General features: G+C 46.0%; 1 protein-coding gene across 1 annotated transcript; it reads left to right on the top strand.

Moving 5' to 3' along the window:
- Positions 1-901: 901 nt before the first annotated feature.
- Positions 902-21,458, top strand: LOC308483940 (gap junction beta-3 protein-like). The gene is made up of 2 exons (XM_081018320.1): positions 902-1,328; positions 14,930-21,458. The coding sequence occupies exon 2, from the start codon at positions 14,967-14,969 to the stop codon at positions 15,768-15,770; it is 804 nt and encodes a 267-aa protein (XP_080874446.1). The 5' UTR covers positions 902-1,328; positions 14,930-14,966; the 3' UTR covers positions 15,771-21,458.
- Positions 21,459-23,166: the final 1,708 nt, after the last annotated feature.

Genomic DNA, 23,166 nt, shown 5'->3' with positions numbered 1-23,166 from the left:
AGGGCAGTTTATGGTGCCTTTGGTGCCACTCATGCAGGTATGCGTCTGCTCAACATTTAATTGGAATTTACCATTTCGGTGGAAAATCCGATTAAAAAAATAATACTAAAACTGGTAAATTTGGATTAAATTGGGGGTTGTATGGGACAGTAGTTTGATTAGGATAATGCCATGTGGATGCTGTGGAAACCTCACATGGATGAGTAGCACCAAGTCCACCATAAACTACCACAGAAATTACACTTGGACTGTTAGGAAAATATCTAATTGTGATTTACAGAAATATTGCAAGCCTGCTTTGGAGTTCCCTTGAACTCTTCTTCAGCCTAAGGTAGGGATGGGGAACCAAATGCAACCTTCCAAGCCTATCCAGCCATCAGGAGCCTCACCACGCCCCCTAGTGCTGGCCCTGCTTCCCCCCCCCCTTGAACGCAAAATGCGTCCTTGAACTGTGATAATGTCTCTTGCTTCCATGGGTGGAGGATAGAGAGGGGTGTGAGAGAGTGTGTGGAAATGAGCTTACTGTACAGAGGTAAAATTTGCCTGCATTGCTCCACCCACATTCACCTCTGGCCACACCCACTCATGACATGTAGGGGCCCCCAAAAGGAATTGCAGCCTTTGAGCTGAAAACTGTTCCCCACCCCTTGAGCATAGGGTTGGACTAGGACCTCCAAGGCCCCTTCTGTAGCTGTGTGGTTGTTTCCTCTCCTTTATTGCCTCCTGTGCTTTGGGTCCTTGTTGGTTAGAGTTCCTAGAAAAATATTGTGTATACCCTGATGGTGCAATCTCAATACTAAGACAAAAAAAGAAAAGAATTGGCAGCTATGCTAATCTGTTCCCTCCCACATTCCATCATGATCTTCAAAGAGCAGCTGCCCTCGCACCTAGTCTGCAACTTGCCCTAACAGGCTTGTTAGCTTTAGAGAGTGTGGCATCCCAAAGAAAAGGGGGGAAAGGAAAGGGGTATTGTGTGTGCTAGGCTGTCCCACACCGCCTCTGGGTCCCGTATGCACTTTTGCAGCCTGATCAGCTGCAGAAAACCGGCTGAGCCGAAGCCTCTCTCTCTGCCACCCCCTTCACAACTCAGAAAGGATTCCTTTCTTCTTGCACAACCCAAGAGGCACCACACCCTTATTGCTCACACAAAAATAAGGCAGCTCCTTACAGTGCAATGAGCCCGGCTTTTTTGGCGCTTCCCTATGTGCAGGACGGGGAGAAAGTTTTATGGCATAAACCCTAAAGTTACGGGGTCCTGCCTCCAGGGAGACTTCCCAGCTTTTCTCTGGGCGAAGTCAGCAAGGAAGATCAAGGAAGATTCGGAGTTGGTAAGTAGAATTTAACTTTATACCGGTGGGATCGAGGAAGTGGCACAGATTATTCTGAGTGAATAGCATCTGAACGAGGCGTTTTCGTTGCTCTGGCTCCAATAACATCGTGGTCGTTAGATCTGCCTAGAAGAAATCTTCCAGACGGTTTGCCCAAGAACAAATCAAACCTGGTTGGCAATTCTGATTTTTTAAAATGTCTGTTATAAAGAAAGTGCCTACTACACCCTCTTATGCTTTTGTGTAAGTGGCTCAACACACCTTAGAGACTGTTGGGGCTGAGAACTTGAATTCTAAAGCGGGGGGGGCAGGGAGGTCTTTAGGACTTAAAAAAAGAAAGCATCTTTGTGGGGGGTGGAAGGCTGACAGTTCTTTAATGGGGGCATGATCATTTGAAAGCACCTTTGGCTTCAGTAGGAAAAAGCTGGGCATGTGTTCAATCCTTCTCTTACGAGAGAGTGCGAAAGAAAGAAAAGACTTCACGAACCAAGAAGTAAATGCAATTGTATGCACAGTTTTTGGAAGCAAGTCTCACTGCAGTCAACAGAATTCAGCCCCATGTAAAGGATCTGTCCTTTTTTAAAGTTACTGCTAGTGTGTGCTTCATGCTAGCTGCATTTTCAGGGGAAGCGTAACCATGTGGGGCCCCGATTCAGCGTGGGGCCTGTAGGCAGGGCTTAATCCTTTTCTCCCAGCACCAGTCTGCAGTCAACCCACCCACCGCCAGATGACATTGGCCCCTAAGGAGATGCTTACTTCATATTTACACATTGATATTAGTGTCTCTAGGATTTGCGCCCTAAGGAGTATTTCACAGGTAGAGTCTCAGACCCGTCTTTGCTTACAAAGGAGGCTGGTGGTGAGAACCACTTAGGTCGGGGTCTCCAAACTAGCATCTGTGGGCACTGTGTGCCCTTGGGCATCTGCCTTAGTGCCCGCCTCCTGGCTCTCCCCGGTGTTATTATTACTGCTGTTGTTAGTAAAAATAACTTTAGAATGAGGGATTTGGCTTCTGGGGATTGCCTTTTGTGAGGGCTGACTGGCTATTTTGCCTGTATCTTATTTGTCGAGGGTTGTGTGGGTTGTTTGGGTATCTCAGAGGGTTTTCCTCTGGGAAATGGGCATTTTCTGGTGCTCATGATAGCTTTCCAAATGTGCCTTCAGGCCCCCCCAAAAGATTAGAGACCCCGATATAGGGGATGGGTTGAAAATAAAAGGCACTGGTGGAGCCATCAAATGGCCCTTTGGCATTCCCCAGAAGGCTAGGCCTTTGAAATAAAAGGGCCTTAATAAAGTTCTAAGAGATGGAGGGTTTGAAACAAAAGACATCTGTTAACCCTGGGGGATTCCGACATTACTGAGGGGAAGAATGGGTGAGATTATGAGGAAGTCTATTATCACCAGATGTTTAGGAAAGGTAGAATGACAGAGGGCTGGGTCAGGCCTGCAGCAGAGAGAAGTGTCATGGCTGAGGCGGCACTAAGGACAGGTGTTTGAATGGTGACTTTTCAAAGTGTTGGCCCTAGAAAAGGAATGGGGGGGGCAAGTGGGTTTTGCTATAGACAGCACTGGAACACAGGGAGCTGCCTTATACCAAGCCAGATAACTGATCCATTTAGCTCAATGCTCTCTACACTGGCTGGCAGCCACTCTCCAGGGTTTTAGACAGGGAGTCTTTCCCAGTCCTACCTCTTATAGGCAGTGCTGGAACTCAGTAACATAGAAAGCTGCCTTATATAGAGTCAGCTCATTTGCCCATCTAGCTCAATATTGCTTACACTGACTGGCAGCAGCTCTTCAGGGTCTCTCTCACTCCTACCTGGAGATGCCAGGGATTGAACCTGGGACCTTTGGCATGCATAGCACATGCTCTACCATTGAGCCACAGCCCTTTCCATATAGCTCAGGTGTTCAAGGCTTCAGGCAGAAGTCTTTCCCAGCCCTACCTAAAGATGTTGGCAATTGGGCCTTCAGCACACAAAGCACACCATGTACTACTAAGCTGTGTCCCCTCCCTTTGTGTTTGTTCACAAGACTTGACTAGTGAGCCCGTTCACACATGCAACTCATCCTGTGATGTGGCAGCCATCAAGTGATGAATGCACACAGGGGAACCAGCCACAATTTACTTTCGCAGTTGGTATCAGTTACAGCCCCTGACTTTAAGCCTTAATCCCAAACTTGTTCAACATTAGCAAGTTGAGAAAGGCACTCTGTGCATGCTCAAAGGCATTCTCTTAAGAACATAAGAAGAACCCGTTGCAGCAGGCCAATAGCCCATCCAGCTCAGCATCCCTCTCTCACAGTGACCAACCAGATGCCTTTGGGAAACCCAAAAGCAGGGCCCAAGCACAAGCGCACTCTTCCTTCCTATGGTTTCCAGCAACTGGTTTTCAGAAGCATTCCTGCCTCTGACCATGAAGGCAGAGCATAGCCATCCTGGCTAGTAGCCATCAATAGCCCTCTCCTCCTCCATGAATTTGCCCGGTCCTCTTTTAAAGCCATTCACGTTGCTGGCATATCACTGCCTCCAGTGGGAGCGAGTTCCATAGTCTAACTATGTGCTGCGTGAAGAAGCGTTTTCTGTCATCTGTCCTGAATCTTCCAACACTGAACTTCACTGAATGTCCATGAGTTCCAGTGTTGTGAAAGAGGAAGAAAAACTGTTGTCTATCCCCCTTCCCCATGTCACGCATAATTTTATACATTTCTACCATCACTCACCTCTTCTTTATTATTTCACACATGCAAGGGCTATGAGCCATAATCCTTTGAGAATAAAAATTGGGATTAGACCAAAGGTCCCTCAAAGATCTCCTAGTCCAATATCCTGTTCTCAAGAGGGGCTTGCTAGATATCTCCAGGAATTGCACCAGCAGGCAAGATCTGGTATCCAAAGGTAGTCTTCTGACCATGGAGGTTTCATCTATGGATCACTGCTTGCAGCTTTTAATAGACCTATTCTTTATAAAACTTCTTCCTCCTCTTCTTCTTCTTCCTCCTCCTCTGCTTCTTCTTTTTGCAACCCATTAGAACAAGCATTGTTCCATATACTTCACTTGCTTGCGTGTGTGTGTGTGTGTCCGTGTGCTTTTAGTCATTCTTCAGCAAATACTGAGAAAAGAAAGGGCATTCTAAAACTATCAAATAAGGCCCGTGTGTCCAGGGCATAATACTTACCAGCTCTGCTCTTGCCCTAGTCGAGAGTATTTTTGCCTGGCTGGAATTTGTCCGTGAGAAGTGATAATGTCTCTTGCCTGTTTGAAGGGGGGGGGGGTATCGTGCAGAAACCTCTGGCATACCCTCCAATATTTTTCAGGAAAAAATATAGGGGCATCCTAAGGAAAAGTGGGACATTCCAGGATCAAATCAGAAACCAGGATAGCTTCTCTAAATCAGGGACGTCCATGGAAAATAGAGACACGGTGTGTTCTAGTTTTGTTTTGTTTTTTGCATGGCTGGAACAAAGGTAAAAGCTGCATAACTGCCTTGCACACTTACCTTTGGCCCCATGCACCTCTGGCATGCAGCACCTAGAAGGTTGCCCACTAGGTAATGTGGCCTTTGGATTAAAGAAGATTCCCTAGTCCTGTAATAAGCATGAAAAACTGGGGAGGCTGTTGACAGTGTGTTTTAAAGTATTTTTTAGGAAGGAATTCTAAAAGGCCCCCAGAAAGAGGCAAAAAAGTTGAAACCTTTTTCCACAGGGGAGGAAAAGTTTGAAGAAACTAGAGGACATGTTTTGGCACTAGTTAAAACTAATGACTGTGATCACATCCTGTGACAATGAGTTCCATAAGTTAATTAGGTGATGCATGAAAACTTCCTACAGCCAAGCAATCAGCATCATTAGGTGAAAGGGGATGGTGCAAAGGATGTTTGTCTCGTGATCCAATCATTAATTTGCCCCTGTTCTGTTGCCAATGGCTGGCCTGGCTTGCTCACAGTCACCTGAAGAGATTTCATATTTAAATTCAGCTTCTGCCTGGCTGTAGGCCCACCCCAGTCTGGCTTAGGAGCCAAGCTCTTAGCTGCAAGCAAGTAGCACATTGGACCATGTCCAGATGGCTCTCACCACTACAAAGTATGGAAGTAGGCTCATGACTTGAGTTATCAATTTTGAAAACAAGAGCAATTAATTTACTATATATTGTGTCAAGCCCAAGAAATACAGAAAAAGTGATTATTATAAGTGGTATCCAACCAAGTCCTACTTAGAGTAGACCTATTGACATTAATGTTCCTTAGTCAGTCATGGACATTAAGTTCAATAGGTTTACTCTGAGCAAAACTAGGATTGGCTGCAACCCTAAATTTGTATACTGCATTTATTTTTTCCCACACGTTGCGTGTGAGTATGTGTTTGAAAAGCCTTTAATACTGCACAAGAACAACAAAGCAAGCTAAGGGTAACCAACGTGGTGCCCTCCTCATGTTCTTAGAGCCCAAATCCCATCATCTGGCGGCTGGGGATGATGTGAGTTGTAGTCCAGCAACATCTGGAGGGCACCATGTTGGCTCCCCCTGAAGTGAGCCGTGGACTGAGAAGGTCTGGGTTCAAGTCTCACCTCAGCCATGCATTTATCAGGTGTCTTTCAAGCCAGCTCCTTTCTTCCTCAGCTTCAGTTGCCCATCTGTGCTAAATTAGGTCTATCCTTGAATCAAACAGTGGGGCTAGGCCCATAGACCTCCAGATGTTACTGGACTCCAACTCCCATCATCCCCACTCAATATGGTCAATAATAAAACATTAAGTGATCTGGAGTGTTCCACACCATCTGAAGGGCCACAGGGGCCCCCACCTCCCTTCTTTAAAGAGCAGTTGAAAGAGTCACTGGCATAATTATTGTAAGCCTGCATTACTCAGTTGTAAACTGGGCATGTGTTTCATGTTTGTGCAGCACCTAGGTATGTGGATGATTTATAAAGCTATTGGTGTTAATATAATCAAAGATATATTGAAGAATACTCAGAAAATGATAAATCAGTGCAAAGCATTGTGATTAATCATTTGAGGAAGAGTGAGGGTGATTTGTCTTGGCTTTGGGGACAATGGGGTTGAACTGAATCCCGTTGGTTACCTTTATCTATTTATAAAACATTCTAATTGCAAATTGCTCTTGCAAAAATATAGCAGACCTGCTAGCTGGGTAGACTGCCATAGTTTCAGTTCCTGTCACATGGGAAAGAGGGGGCTGAGAGGGGCATACCGTATTTTTCGCTCTATAAGACGCACCAGACCGCAAGACGCACCTTGGTTTGGAGGAGGAAAACAAGAAAAAAAATATTCTGAATCTCAGAAGCCAGAAGAGCAAGAGGGATCGCTGCGCAGTGAAAGCAGCAACCCCCTCTTGCTGTTCTGGCTTCTGTGATAGCTGCGCAGCCTGCATTCACTCCATAAGACGCACACATATTCCCCCTTACTTTTAGGAGGGAAAAAGTGAGTCTTATAGAGCAAAAAATACGGTAGCTTCCCTGGGTCTTTAGAACAAGCCTCTGGAGTGGGTCTGCAATCAGGTCTCCCAGATCAAATTCCATTTCTGTATCCACTAGGCCAGACTTGTTGCTGAGTGCTAGTGCATCTGCTTTCATGCAAAAGGTTGGGTTTGGGAATGTCCTCAAACTAAACCATGGGGAGACACTGCCAGTCAGTGCAGACAGCAATGAGCTAGATGGACCAACAGCTGACTCAGTACAAGGAAGTTTCCCCTGCTTCTAAGCCTATGAAATTTAGGGCTGCCATACGTCCAGATTTTCCCAGACATTACCAGGATTTCAAAGGCAGAATTGACATCCGGGGGAAATTTCCAAAAGGTGACGCTTTGTTCTGGATCTTAGACAAGTCAATCGAAAAAATTGCTTTTTGGAAAGCTCAACAACTTTCGGGGTATCCTGGTTTTTACTTTTTGAAATATGGCAGCCCTAAGTTACTAGCCTGCTAAGAGGCAAATAGCCTGCCCTCTTTCCCTCCTTTGCAGCTAGCATGGGAGCACAGCTGCCTGGTGAAGGAGGGACAGAGCACTCTGTCCCTGGCATCAATCAGCTCACTCGCCTGCATGAAATTCCTGATCACCTATGGCGGCCAGGCATAGCTGCCCTTGCCCAAACAGTGGGATGTGGTTAGCCAAATAGACATGGTTTGCAGATGGGTCCCCGGTGCTCCAGCAGTTAAGAGGTTAATGCCCCCCCCCCCCTTTCAGGCCTGAAGGTTAGATTATCAGCTCACCTGCAGTGCACTCGCTCACCAGCTAACTCCCATTTAAGTACTGCCTGGAATGCAGCAGCCAAAAGCACAGTAATGATGAACAAGCCTGTTTGCTCTGGGCAGGTTTTTGTGAGACCAGAAAACATGTCACGTGCATCCTGTTAAAGAAGCAGCTCTTTTTGAGCCCTCCCCCTCCCCCAGTCGAGATTTGAGGTGCAAGGTAATGATGGAGCAGCCTGATGCAAAAGAGGAGAGCGCTCTAGATGAGGGAATTCCAGCAGGTGTAGCTCTGCATGCAAGTTGCACCTGCTGAAATGCCTTCAGCTACATTACTATTAAAGGTGGAGGCAGCACCCATGTCCCACCCTAGGGGGTGCTGGGAGTTACTAAGCCTGTCTGTTTGCTTAGTTGCAGCAGTGCACTTAAGATTAAGCTATAAGCAGGGTCGGCGTTGCTTTACTAGCCCTGCTCCTGTGTTGTTAACAAAAACCTGAGATAACAGAAACTGAGTGGTTGAAGTTTCCCAACATCATCTATTCGCAGGCCAGGAAAAGCTTGACCTCATCCCATGTCTGCGTGTGCTGTTAAAAGCGAAGGGGAAAGGTACTTTTAAACGTTGGCTGTCCTCAACTATGAGGCATTCCAAATATTACTGTTTTAAGACACAAGTATTAAGCTAGGCAGAGGAATGGTAGAAACCAAATAAAAGTGAGAGTCTGCAGTATCAATGGATGGTAGGGGTGCCAACTTTTTGCACTAGCCCCTGCTCCTCTGCCGGCATCAGCAGCTGGATCAGCAGACTATGCTGGCAGATGACTGTGTTTCAAAAAGCAACAAACCCAGTGTTTGGGGCTACTAAGTTCCTGACTATTGGCCGTGTTTGCTGGGGCTCATGCGAGTTGTAGTAAGATGAATAAATAAATGTTGCAGGCATGGCATTGGGGAAGGCTGCTGTAAAAATATTCTCTGTTGATTTGTCCAGATCAAGGTGCTGTTTAAGGCTTAGAACCTTTGTTTTTCTGGTCATTTGGCAACCATACTGGACAAATGTCACTGCTTCTCTGGAATTCAATCTAAGCAAGGCTTAAGCCCATTAAATGAGTCAGCAAGCAAAAGAAGAAGACTTCAGTGACCTTGTTTATATCTGTTTGTTTGGGTGGAAGTTGGTTACATTATTTTGCATGCAAACATTTCAGACCCAATGAGTAATGGTTATATAATATTTGACAATACCTTAGCTGTTAATAAACTCTTGAGATTATATATTGGATGACTTCCAAAATCAAAACACTCAGGCAATGGAGGTAACCTTTAAAACAACCAACTGTTTGCTTTTACTGGAATATATACACCAAGGATGTAAATATGTCCTGACTCTAGGGTGGCCAGATGCAACAGAGGAGTGGGGCTGCTGTGTCTTTAATAGGTGTGTAAAGACCTATTCAGAGAAGGGACGCGGGTTGCGCTGTGGGTAAAACCTCAGCGCCTAGGACTTGCTGATCGCATGGTCGGCGGTTCGAATCCCCGCGGCGGGTTGCGCTCCCGTCGTTCGGTCCCAGCGCCTGCCAACCTAGCAGTTCGAAAGCACCCCCGGGTGCAAGGAGATAAATAGGGACCGCTTACCAGCGGGAAGGTAAACGGCATTCCGTGTGCTGCGCTGGCTCGCCAGATGCAGCTTGTCACGCTGGCCACGTGACCCGGAAGTGTCTGCGAACAGCGCTGGCTCCCGGCCTATAGAGTGAGATGAGCGCACAACCCTAGAGTCTGTCAAGACTGGCCCATACGGGCAGGGGTACCTTTACCTTTTTAAAGACATTCAGAAGGTGTTTCTTCTCCTGCAAATTAAAAATGCCCTCCTCCACAGAACTATTAAAGGTCCAGTGGCCCTTTCCACTTTTGCATCTGACCACCTGACACAAACAAATATAGAAGACGATGCTTTTCCTAGTGGTATTCCAATAGTGAAAGCTTTGACCATTCAGTTTCTGTGTCCAGCTGCTGTTAAAGGCACAGGAGCAGACAGCCATTCTGGAATCACATAATGGAAATTAGTTAACATCCAGAGAACACTTTAGTCTCATCCAACCCCCTGCAATTCAGGAATCTCGCTCTTGCCCTCTATCTGACATACCTTGGGAGAAGCCCATTGCTTACATTATTTTCTTGGTATCCCAGGTAGAAGTCTAGCAAAACGGCAATTTACAACTTATGGGTGTCCCATTTAAGATAATTGTGCCTGCGGTGATGTGTCATAAGCAAGCCAACTTGATTTTACAAGTTAGCAAATCAAACTCCAGCAGTTGTGTAAATACCATTACTTAATCAGATGTACAAGCGGCTTCCTTAAACACACCTTTGCAAGTCATAGCACCCCAAAAAGCCTGAAACACCAAATTAAATGCCACACTTAAGCTTGATGCAGTAGCCACAATTATTTTTTAACCAATACCTTTGCACAGTCTTTGTGCATGTTATCTGCTTTTAACATGCACTTGCAATATTAACAGAAGCAAACAGAATTACATCTAAGTTAGACATCCACATTTTATTTCAAGTGCCCATAAAAGACCCACTTTCCAGATCTCACAGGGTGTTATTACATACAGAAATTGTGCACTAATCTAATGAAGCAGCTTTTACATATTTTACTAAAAGAGCAGGATTCTTGCTGCCTTAGTCTTCAAAAAGGTTTTCAGTCAACTAAATGTGGTGTCCATAACGCCAAAGAAGACCCTTCAAATAACACAAACAAAATTCTTCCTGTCATGTTCTCTACCATTCTGATCCTGTCCTTCAGGAATAACTGCTCTGATCTCGTTCTCTAGTCTCGCTGGATCGGCAGCCCAGCCCATGTGTTCTACATTACAGAAGACAGTCCATTCCTCCTGATGCCAGACAGTTGCCACATCCAGTTGGCACCTCTCACCTTTGCACAGGAAATGCCTGCAAGAACTAAGAAACTCAGGGTCACATATTTATTGAGAGGGCATGTGTTGTAGGCAGGCACCCTTCTCCTTCTCCTTGTCTCCTTGTCCACCAAGACATAACCTTCCATTTACCTGTGCATTTAACCTGTGTGATATTTCAGATGCAAATGACAGCTCATGGGGGGAATGTTACATAATTGTTGGGATTGCAGCAGATAGGGGGTTACCCACTTCTTCCCTTGCTGCTGCCCAGACAAAAGTCCCTCCTTTGAAAATTCTGGCATATGCTAATTTATCACATTTAGAAATCATGAACATAATATAAAGAGAAATGCAGTTCCATGGGCCTGTTGCCCAGGTAAGGACTGTTAAAATCCTTTTATATTTAATCTGATCTTGTACAAATACCATACAAATAGAGAACTGCTTCAAATAGAGGACTGCCCACTGTAAAAGCAGAGCAAACAGACACCTTATTTGCAGGGGAAACACCCAAATTTCCCTATTCTCAATATAGGCATAAAATTGACTACTTTAGTTTCAAAATATGTATTTAAATGCATACGTTGATATGGTTAAGCTTGCCTTGACTTCTTGATAGGCCTTTGGCTGTGGTAAGTTTCTTGAGATTGGGGAACTGGGAGCCTCTCGGTTATGAAAAACATGGCAAAGCAGGATCTGATTTTGCAGCTCAGTGCATAGGAAAAATTGCCATTCCCCAAATGAAATGTCTTTTTTTCTCCTTATTAAAAGCATATGTTGGCAGGGCTTTCCCTACCCACATGTTTACTTTAACGAATGGCTGCACGTTGTTTGCCATGGCTGGCTTTGCTGTTATATAATAATAGACATATAAAATTGCAATGCAATAACACAATGTTTTAAAATGAACAGTAGAAATGCGCTTGGCAAAAAAAAGCAAGTACACAACCCAAAGGACAAGTATCTAACTAGGGGTGGGGGAAGAATTTTGATTCAGTTCACATTTATTTAACTATAATTTAATGAATAAATTTATATCCTACTCTTCCTCCCAAAGGAGCCCGGAGTAACAGGCAAACATATACAATGGTACCTCGGGTTACAAACACTTCAGGTTACAGACTCCGCTAACCCAGAAATAGTACTTCGAGTTAAGAACTTTGCTTCAGGGTGAGAACAGAAATTGTGCTCCGGTAGCGTGGCAGCAGCGGGAGGCCCCATTAGCTAAAGTGGTGCTTCAGGTTAAGAACAGTTTCAGGTTAAGAACGGACCTCCGGAACCTGCCTGACTCACTTTCTGAAACAATAAGTATTCCAAAGCACAGTCATTCAATGAAATTCCCACTTCTCCGAATTTGCGTTGAAATTCCCCAGCTAAGTAATGTGTGTAAAAATGCATCTATTAAGGTAAAGTGTTCATTAAAATACTTGTACAGTTTATGGAAACAGCACCTTATTAGGATAAATTGCTTTGCAAAAGTGTGTACATTAGGAGAAATTTGCACTGAAATTCTGATGGATTTTCATAAGCACCTTTTAAAAATGCAAACTGACCTGGAAATATGGAGGACTGAACTTAAGATGGCAAAAGTGAGAAACTGAGAGCAGCCGAAAGTGACAGGTTCTCCCATCCCTACATTTAACCCCCCACGTAATCTCAATGGAAAAAGAAGCTAGGGGACTAAGAGTTAAAAGGAAAGCTATTCCACCACTCTGGTGTGTTCCTTCCAGAGGGTAAAAAGCTAAGTGGGTGGATTGTGCACACCACTAGGGATGAAAGGGAAAGACTGGTTAGACAGCTGACTAAAATCTAATTAGGTTGCTTAAGGAAGAGCTACTGCTGTCCTGGAAAAACCTGACCTAGATGGGATGAGGGATGCATTTCGGATGCCCTTAACAGCAACCCCAATGCTTGCATTCTGCCACTGTATATGAGATTCTGACAAGTCAGAGGGAGCAAAACAAACAAGCTGGCTCACACCAAATCAGGCTATCTCACTCAGTAGCATCCACGCTGACTGGCAGCAGCTCTCCAGGGTTTCAGAGAGAAAACTCTCCCAGTGCTACTTGCAGATACCAGGGATTGAACCTAGGATCTTTTGCATGGGCTCTGCCTCTGAGCTACCACCCTTCCTCAAGCAATTACTCCGCCTTACACTGAGTCAGGTAGGGACGCGGGTGGCGCTGTGGGTTAAACCACAGAGCCTAGGACTTGCCGATCAGAAGATCAGCGGTTTGAGTCCCCGCGACAGGGTGAGCTCCCGTTGCTCGGTCCCTGCTCCTGCCAACCCAGCAGTTCGAAAGCACGTCAAAGTGCAAATAGATAAATAGGTACCGCTCCAGCGGGAAGGTAAATGCCGTTTCCGTGCGCTGCTCTGGTTCGCCAGAAGCGGCTTAGTCATACTGGCCACATGACCCGGAAGCTGTACGCCAGCTCCCTCGGCCAATAAAGCGAGATGAGCGCCGCAACCCCAGAGTCAGCCATGACTGGATCTAATGGTCAGGAGTCCCTTTACCTTTACACTGAGTCAGACCATTGGCAATATCACCAACACTTGACTGGCAGGGGCTCTCCAGGCAGGGGACATTCTCTACCTGAATGTTCCCACCTGGAGATGTCCCTGATGGAACCCAAGACCTTGTGCTTACAAAGCACATGCTCTGTCACTGAGCTATGGGCCTTCCCAAGCACCTGAGAAGTACTAGGTCTGAATTTAAGAGGTCATTATTTGGCTGTGAGATTCTAATTCATGTCCATGGTACTTCATGGGGGCTGCATCTCGGTGGCTTGTGAATCCCAGACTGAGCACCAGGTGCTAAATTCAAAACAGGGTGTGTCAAGCCAAAACCCTTGCTCCTACTTACCTATTTTCTGATTACGTCCTTGGCCTGTAAGTTAATTATTCTAAGGAAGTGCCAAGAAGCTACTGAGACTGTGAGTAAGCTAGAATTAATCAACTAAGAATTGTTGTTGCTTGTCTGCCAGCCCAGGTTAATAAATCTTGTGACATCAACACTTTCAGAAAGAGTAAATCTGTGTGCTTAATAAAGAGGCCTAGATAAATCCAGATTATGCTATTCACCTCTTCATGTTTCCATGAGAATTGCTGACAAATATGACCCATAACAGAATTTGGGTCAAAATCTAGCATTCCTCCATAACAGAAAAGTGTTCCAGAACTTTAGGTGAAATAAAGTAAATATTATATTTTGTAAAGATCTGAGACTATAAAACCCACAACAGTTCAGTTCAGCCCAAAACACGTGTTCACAAGCGTTAGTGAAGGCTTGGAGGACTACAGAATCCATGATGCAGTGTAACCCTAGAAGTGTAATTGTGGGGAATACTGTTCCATCCAATTAAAACCAGCCCCAGACACTGTCTGAGCATAACCATTCAGGTGACCTCCTCAATCCCCCGGTACGTATCGCAGTAGTCTAATCTGGAGTGTTAGGCAGTTCTGCAGTGTGTTTTATAGTTGAAATATTTTACTTTGAAATCAGTTACTTTGGGCTTTGTCAGTAGGTGGTATAAAATTGAATGGCTGGGCAGACGGAAAGTCTAATAGGTCTACTCCCTATGCAATTGAAGATATGGCAAGGTAAAGACAGATGGAGCAAAAAGCAGCATCTCACCAGCAAGAAAGTGTCTTCATTGTTTAGACCAGAAAGTAAATCCAGCCCAAAGACATCTATAAGGGACTAGGAGTATGGCCAGCCTTCTCTCTGGCCCACTGATGGAAGGAGACTTCCTCAGTTAGTCCCCTTGTAATGAATGCCCTTCCCTAGCCAGACAGCCTGCAGGTCCCACAGCTGGCCCCACCCTTAGGCTGTGTGGCACAGATGCCTCAGGCAGCAGATACTGAGAGGCAGGGAGTAGCAGTGAGGAAGTGGAGGACAGATCTGTGTGGGCCGCATGGTCAGCCTGTCGTCTTCCCATTACCAGTGTTGAAAAAAGACCAAAGTGAAAGTTGGATCTGTTTCCATGCAAATAATGCAGGGATGAGTAACCTTTTTAAGCCCAAGGGCCAATTTCCTTTCGGGGGGGGGCACGTTTGGCAGGGCCAGTGGCAAAAGTAAAAGTAGGTGAAGCAACAAATGTCAATGTTTGCTTTGTACAGTAGTCTAGCTTCTACACACACACCTCACCATCCTCCATCCAGGAGAGCAAAAGGTGTGATCATGGACACATTCCAGCCAGGAAAAAACAATCAAGGAGGTTGAGAAGCAGGGCTGGTGAGGGGCATGGCCTGGGTGAGGCACAGATAGAAGGGGCTCCTGGCCCTCAGGTTCCCCAGCACTGGTTCAATGGAAGGAGGAGCCATCTTATCCCTCACCTCAGAGAGCCAGCTCTGACAGGTCCCCTGAGTGCTTGAATAACCAGCCAGCCTGCTGCTGGTTACAAATGTATGGGGCACCATCTTGAAGTGTTGAAATATATATATTTTTTACACACCGTTTCTTTTTTCTCTCTTTCCTCCCTTCCAGGCTCAAGTGAGCAGGACCTCCACAGACTTCCGTCACCATGGACTGGAAGACCCTACAGGGCCTGCTGAGTGGGGTGAACAAATACTCCACCGCTTTTGGGCGCATCTGGCTCTCTGTTGTCTTTGTCTTCCGAGTCCTGGTTTATGTGGTGGCTGCTGAGCGAGTGTGGGGGGATGAGCAGAAGGAGTTTGATTGCAACCACCGTCAGCCTGGATGCACCAACGTCTGCTTTGACCACTACTTCCCCATCTCCCACACCCGGCTGTGGGCCCTGCAGCTTATCTTTGTCACCTGCCCTTCGCTGCTGGTTATAATGCACGTGGCCTACCGCGAGGACAGGGAGAGGAAAAACCGGTTAAAGAATGGAGAGAACTGCCCCAAACTCTACAGCGACACTGGCAAGAAACATGGTGGCCTCTGGTGGACTTATGTTCTCACCCTCTTCTTCAAGTTGGCTATCGAGATCGTCTTCCTCTACCTCCTGCATAGGATATGGGAGAGCTTTGACATGCCTAAGCTGGTCAAGTGCGATCTGAAGCCTTGCCCCAATGTAGTGGACTGCTACATCGCTCGGCCAACGGAGAAGAAGATTTTCACCTACTTCATGGTTGGGGCGTCTGCCTTCTGCATCGTCCTCATTGTCTGCGAGATTGTCTACCTCATCTGCAAGCGGGTGTTCCGCTCAATACAGAAGTGCCAGAAGAAGAAGAGGTCGCTCACCTACAGCAAGGCATCCACCTGCCAGTGCCATGCAAGACTGGACCAACCGCATTATGGGAAAGGGAAGCACACACAGGTGGAGGCCCTCAGAGCCTCCGCACCTAACCTGACTTTGATCTGAGGCGGCGTGAAAGGACAGATCCAAAATGGCCGGCTGCCATTTGGATTATTTCATTGCGACACACAAGTGGCTTTTGAGGAACATGGGGCAAGGAAGGGTGATTTGAAACAGAAGTCTTCCTTCTACATTGTGTGGCCACCAAAGTTTTCCACAAAGGGGAAGCACCGTCATGTTTTGTTGAGGCCTAAAGGCAAAGCCTCCTGGCCTGTTTACATGTTTTTACTAAACTGAAGACGCATGGTCAAAGCACGCACAACACAAGATGTTGATTTGTACAATCCCTGGAAGAAGTTGCAGCCCTTTAGATCCTAACATCTGCTCTTTCTCAGAAGAGATGATAATATGGGCAGTTGGCTAAGAGAGCCACATATGTGAAACATCTGTTATGGTCTTCAGAAAACTCCTAGCAACTAATGACTTATAGCTCTGATTCTTTCCTCTGACTCATTAAAATGTTTATAGAGTGTTGCAGAATCAATGGGGGGGGGGGACTGTTTAGTTAATGCTGTCCAAAAACAAATGAGAAGGAAAGGTTGGTTTCAGCTCAACCTTTTCACCAAAATTTCACCTAAAGGAAATCCAAAGTTAATTTGGAGGTTTCACTTCAGGCAGAATAACTTAGCAATTTCAAGGAAAGCCAAGAAAAAAATTCAAGTTGGGGAGAGGCATTTGCACCATCTATAGGTGTGTTTACACGACCAAAGGGGCACAGCCTTAGATATCTCTGTATAGTACCTTTTTCCAGTCTGCTGCATTCCAGGTGTTGTTCAATTCCCAGCCCCAAACAAAATGGCCAATAATCAGGGATGGTGGGAGTTGTTGTTCAAGAACATCTGAAAAGCACCAGCTTTGGGAAAGCCTGCTGTAGGGGTTAGCCAAGAACAAATGCTTTCTTGATGTCCTGTTTACACCAGCCTCCTCAACCCCAGTGTCTCCCAGATGCTGAGAGACTACAGCTCTCAACACCCCTGGTCATTGGCCATGTTTCCCAGGCCTAATTGGTGAGGAGGGCACATGATTGGGGAAAACTGGTTACACACTCCTTACCAGACCTTTCCCCAAAGGAAGGATTGTGCCCAGTGAAGTTCTGTGAGAATAATACAAGGACTCGGGTGCTTTCCAGAGAGGAAGCCATCTTCCTTCCTGGACCAGACTGAGGCACCCTGCAAAGAAGGCTTTATTCTGGTAGCGGTTTGACTTGCCCCTGAAATCCTGCCTAACATGGCATTCCAAATTGGTTTGAGGGTTCTACTTTGACGGAAACCTCTGAGGACTTTCATCGGAAGCCAAAAAGAGTTGTAATATGCCTCATTGGTGGGGTGGACAGTTTGCTTAAGGCCTGAAACTTCAACCAGATTAGGTTGAAAGCAAATTTCTAAATGAGATAGGAGGTTTCCCCATATGCAAAAGAAACCATATAAGGGATTCTGAGGGTGTTGGTGAACTAGAGCTGTTTCTCAGGTGGGCTTCCTATCTGTTTTGTAAGAGTTCTGTACTGCTCAGCAATTATAAGGTGATCATTTATGCACTACCAAAAAAAGAGGACAAAAGAATGAAGTGCTTTACATAAAATTTGCACATGTTAATGTATATATATACCTGTAAAGGCACATTTGTAAATAATTGCTATACTTCAAGTAGATATGCAATACATCCCATAGAAGTGGGGAAGACCATGACCAGGTAGCCTGTATGTTCCTGCTCAGCCTGCTGTCCAGGTACTGACTGTTGATGGGCAATTTCAAGACCCCTCCTGCTCTCCCGTCTTAGAGGTCTTTAAATTTAAACCAGACAACCCTTTAAACAGAGAGTGTCCTCTAGAAAGTAGGGCACATGGCCACCCTTATTTGGCAACATCTCACAGAGTGGGAGTTGTAGCACACTGGAGAGTTGTTTAGCTGAAGCAACTGTTGACGTGAACGGGGTGTGAGGCAGAACTGACCTCATTCAACAAGCTGCGCAGGTTTGACATGGCGCTCTGGAGGGGCAAGGACTTTGCAAGGGAGAAAGAGGGGGCCGCCATTATAGAAAAGCACCCAACAATTAGGGGTTCTCATTTCCCTCAGTAAAAAGCTATCCTGCAGCATGTTTACTTAGAAGGGAAGATTGCTGAGTTCAGTGGGGCAACATTAGAACTGATGGCTTGGACTGTGAGCTGGAAAATGCCTACTTCAAAAATCTCTTGTCCACCACAAGGAATCTTCCTTTCTCTCTCAGCCTCAGGCTTATGTCTACAAAATACCTGGCAGGTGGGACTTCAGGGCCAAACAACATTACTCAGCTAATGCATATAAAGTTCTTTAATAATAAGGAAGAGTCAGGTGAACATTTGTTCCAGTGTTCTGCTGCAAGAGTTATTCTGACCCATGGGGGTCCTTCAGCATCAGGTGAATTCAACATCCTTCGCCGTACCATCCTTGGGTTCTCAGGCTCAGTCAGAGCATCACCCCACCTAACTCAGTATTTCCTAGACTGACTGGAAGTGGCTGTCCATGGTTTCAGGCAAGGTGCTCTCCCAGACCTACCCAGAGATGCCAGGTATCGAACCTGGGACCCTCTGCGTGCAAATCTGATGCTCTGACACTGAGCTATGGTCCTTCTGTAGATTTTTACCAGGATTTGCCATGTTTGGACCTGCAGCCTTGCCTGTGCATGCAAAATAGCCACACCAGGGAGAAATCATCCTTCTCAGCAGGAGGTAAGATGGGCATGCAAAATCGCTTGGGTGCCGTCCTACAAGCTGCTGTGGATTGCCCCATCTAGCAATTTACTTGTGGGACAGGAGCTATCCTGACAAAATGACTTTCCACAGGGAGCTGACTCCTGCTGAGTCAGACTATTAGTCCATTTAGCCAAATGCTGTATGACTGACTGAAGGTTTCCAAAGATTGCAGGTAGCGATATTTCCCAGGCCTATTAAATGAGATCATTGTGCTGGAGACGCCCTGAGATCTTGCGCATGCAAAGCACGCACTCTGCTTCTTGTGGCAGAGTTGTGGCTGTCCCTCAAAGAGAGAGCCCCAGGGCTCTGGTGTGTCTGTCCTGGGATGGTCTTTAGACAACCCTGGTTTATTAGCGCCATGCTTTGACCATCCACATCTGTTGGCCAGTTGATCATGACAAGAGCAAAGAAATTAAGCCAGTGCACTTAATTGTCAGAAATCAAAGATTATTACGGTTCCAGGACAAAACAAAGCTGAAAAGCATTATAATGCTGAACAATTGCCTCCATGGCAGTCAAGCGCATCAGCATCCAGATATTTCTGGTGTAGCTTGACAGCTTCTCTTATGAATTCAACAAATTTCTCTGTGAGACCTTTCTTGTGGGTGACCTTTAATGAGGGCAGTCTTTTAAGAAAAAAAATTACTCCCACAATATTCACAATGGGGTAGGAAACTAGAATTCAGCAGGTTAACACGGGAGCTAATGGAGGAAAAGAAGAATAAGTAATAATTTCACTCACAGTTCTGAGTGCAGCTCAGATCTGAAACCTGCCATCCTCTGTAGACTAAATTCAATCAAAAAGAGACATTTTGCAGCAGCAGAAACGACGACAAAAGTTAGAAAAGGGGGGATTGAGCTGCTTCCATTGCAGATGGTGAGAAATGGTTGGAGAATTTCTCCACCCTCCAAGATTATTCAGTGGAATTTCCCCTCCAATTCTTCTGCTGGCAAGTAGGGCAGAGAACTTCAGAAGTCCCTTTTCCACTCAGCTCTAGGCCCCAGGGTCAGCAGATGGGGAAGGACGAGAGGGATCCTGCAACTTTAATTGCTATGTAGAAGAGGAAATGTCAACAGGTGTTTCTTCCCATTAAAGCTGCAGGAGCTGTGAGCCGTTTGTATCTGATCACCTCACTAGACTTTGATGGAGGGGATTTAAGCAAGGGAAGGTTTTCATACCACTCACATCCAGTGATGGGGAGAAAGCTTCACCTGCAACATTTCTGCAAGTTTGGCTGCTGTTAAAGGTTCCAGCACAACCAGGAAGAAAAGCAAGTGATTTTTATTCTCTGTTGCCCTGCAAATAGGGTAGGCAGCTGCAAAAGAGGACAGTGTTCCTGTACTCTTAATTTCTATGTATAAAAGGGACTTCAGCAAGCGTAGTATCTCATGCCAGGCACATCAGCTGATAGTACCTCGGTCATCCAGCTATTGAAGGTACAGGAGCCCAGTCCTCTGAAAACATGAGTTCCCATTCCAGGTATATGGGAGGGAAGGAGAACTGGCCACAAACCTGAAAATCAGAAAAAAAGCTATTTGCTGCCTTTCAGCAGTAAATTAACCAGGTGCCAGGCTCTTATCTTTTGCTAATCTTGGCTGGGAGGTCAAAAGAGTGGCATGCTTATCGCTCTTTTGTCCAGGAAGTTATTTCTCTTTTCTGCTTTGAGCAAGTTCACCGGCAACTGAAAACAAAGAGAGCGTTGAGTGACAAGAGTCAGCTCTTCAAAGGAGAGGGCTTGACTTAAAAGGAGGCTGGGACTTCTCCCTGAAGGGGGTAAAAGTAACAACCATAAATCAATAGCGTTCAGCAAACATGTAATACAAAAGGGCGAGTGGAAGCTGGGGCGGAAAACCTCATGGAAGGGACAACCACAGCAGCCTTTGCAAGATTTGCAAAGGAGATCTCCCTTGCAGGGAGATAAGGCTTGAGAATCAGAGCTGGGGGTGAAACTGGGTCTATTGCAGAGGCTGCAAGAGCACCACACTAGGTGACAGTGAAGCAGGCAAGAGAAGAGGGATTCAGGTCAAGGTAAATGTGTTCAGATAGAGCAGGAGGGTAAGCAGACTTAAAATATGGCAGGGAGACAGAGATGCAGTCCAGCTGTTCTAGGCCTTTTTCAAGTTTGCTTTGTGTCAGGAACCCTTTCCTCATCAGTCTGTATCCTGGGGAAATCGCCATGCGCATGCCACTTCAGCTCTCTGCACATTGCAGGGCAGTCTGGGTGGTGGGTGATAGTTGGTGGCTAGCTCTGCAGAGCTCCACTACCAAGTGCTCCATTGCAAGGGAAGATTGGTTGTGATAAGCATGCCATTTTTAATAGGAACGTAGCTACCGTTCTCAATCTCGCAATGTGAAAATCCCCAGTGCAGTGGTTTAGAGTGCAGGGAGATCTGGGCTTGAATTCCCACTCAGCCATGAAGATGCATAACCTCGGGACAAGCACTCCCCTCCTCTCTGGGCACAAATGGCTGTTTTTCAGGGGAAAATGGGACCGCTGTCTTACTTGCATCACCCAGGACAACTTAGAGGAAGAAGGTTGGACTATAAGCTTGACCTGTAAACAGGAGGGAACTCAGAGGAAATTAATTGCAATGAAAGTGCTACAGACAAATCAAGAATTTGTGGGAATTCTTCCAGGGCAGAAAGAGCCCAAACAGGCTTTAAGTGCCACTTCTTCCTTAATACTTCCCGTTCCAAGGGAAATCAGGAGGTCATGTTGTTACTTGTTCCACAGCATCTGCCGCACAGACAGACCATTCTGGCCTTGCCCAGCATCCTGAGGGAAAGTCCCATTAGGGGCCCCTATGCAGGACCAACCAACCAGACTGGTATTTCGCAAGACTCAGCTCCTCTCTTGCTCAGAGCCAAGCATATCAGTTCCTTTAAGTCACTGAACAAATATTTTATTTGCCTAGCGAACTGTGTAATGCGAAAGGTCAAATAAATGTTACTTTGTTTATATAGACACATGCTGAGTTCCTTACTTACAGATGATGGGGAGAATATGGAGAGGGGAGAGGCAGAGCAGAAGGAATGGGGTAAAGCAAGAAGATGAGAAAGGAATAGGAGAGATCCTGGAGTCTTAGGTTCAAACTGTGGTTACCTGCAGTGGTCTGTTGAGCTATGGCATTCAGAATGTCAGCCATGAGGACTAATGATGTTCTGAAAACTGGAGCAAGCTTTTGAAGTCCTGGGGACCTGAAGAAGAGTCATGCTGGATCAGAAGAGCTCCAGCATGTGGCCTGCTGGATGGATACCTTTATGAAGCCCATCAGCAGGATGGGAAGGTAACAGCCCACTGCTGTCATTATTCCTCACCAGTTGTGATTCAGAGGCAGGCTGCCTCCATTTTCTGAGCCTCTGACAAATCCCTGTCTTTCCAAATGCAAGGTGGTTCTTTTAAAATGAGATTCAGCGTGAGTGAGAAGATTAAAGATTTTATTCTAAACAGCAAGCATTATATACATTACCAAGCAAGTAACTTCGATCTGCCACTTGGAAGCCCTCAAAAAGTGGTGAAGCGACTTCCCCAGGTAGCCTTAGGTTTGCACGGCTCTGCAATCGATCAGTCCGTGCATGAGCTTCTCAGAAACTATGCCCGACACCATCTGATTTATAGATAGATAGCCTGTTAGCCTACATGGCTTGCTTAACTGGCTACATGCAGATTATTCATTAGCCACCTCTCCCAGTGCCCCACTGTGTGTCTAACATCAAAGAAGCGTGTCTAACATCAAAGAAGGTGAAGGTACCCAGCACTATCACTTCCTTCCACAGATTAGGGCATTAAAGGCTCCTCTCAGCCATCAAAGAGCTGAAGAAGAGATAGAGAGGGGGAAGCAAACAGAGGCAGGAAGGGTAACCAAGTTAGATCACTAACTCCTTGAAATACATATATCTTCCGGATAGATTGCCCATACAATCCCCATTAGAAGCAACCACAGATACAGGCAGTGAACACTCCAAAACTCCAGCTACGCTTCCCTGATGCAGATGTCCTTGGTTTCTCTACTCAAAGCCAATGGATGCCTGGGGCAAATAGGGTGGTAGTCAACTTAGTTTTAATCAGAGTAGAAATTAATGAGCATGACTAAGATGGATCCATTAATGTCAATGGGTCTACTCTATACAAAACCTAGTTGACCTATAACCCATTGTTATAGCTGCTTGCCATACCGACCTAGGGAGTTGCAGCAGTAGAAACTTTACTGTTCCCACATGCAGCTCTAGTTGTCTTTTCTAGATCACATTCAATGGATGGGCAGTGTAGTCAGGCACATGTACGATGTTTGGGTGGATGGGATGGGGTGCCTTTGGAAAAGCCTTATCAAAGCTGGACCCTCAACTTCCCAATATATGTAGTCGTTTCTGCCTAAGCATTTGCAGCTGGTGAGCTGGATGCTTAGGTTCCCCCAACCCTTGCAGGCCATTTCAGACAAGTGGAACCAGCCAGCCACCTATCAGTCACCTGATGCCAGGTGACAGGTTTTCGTTTGCCCAGGTGGTCTGAAACCAAACCATGCAGGCAAAGGCACAGAGCTTTGCAAGTGCTGGTCTGCAGTACCTGCAGACCCCACTTTGGGGCAGGAAGCTGGGTCTTCACCTGCCCTAGCAAGGGGGGGCAGAGCAAAAACTGATGCAAGTTAGGAGAGGAGCTGTCCACATTGTGGCAA

Source organism: Podarcis pityusensis (genome assembly GCF_964106645.2).
Source record: "Podarcis pityusensis genome assembly, chromosome: 8".
Taxonomy (NCBI): domain Eukaryota; kingdom Metazoa; phylum Chordata; class Lepidosauria; order Squamata; family Lacertidae; genus Podarcis; species Podarcis pityusensis.
This window is presented reverse-complemented; position numbering and strand designations above follow the sequence as displayed.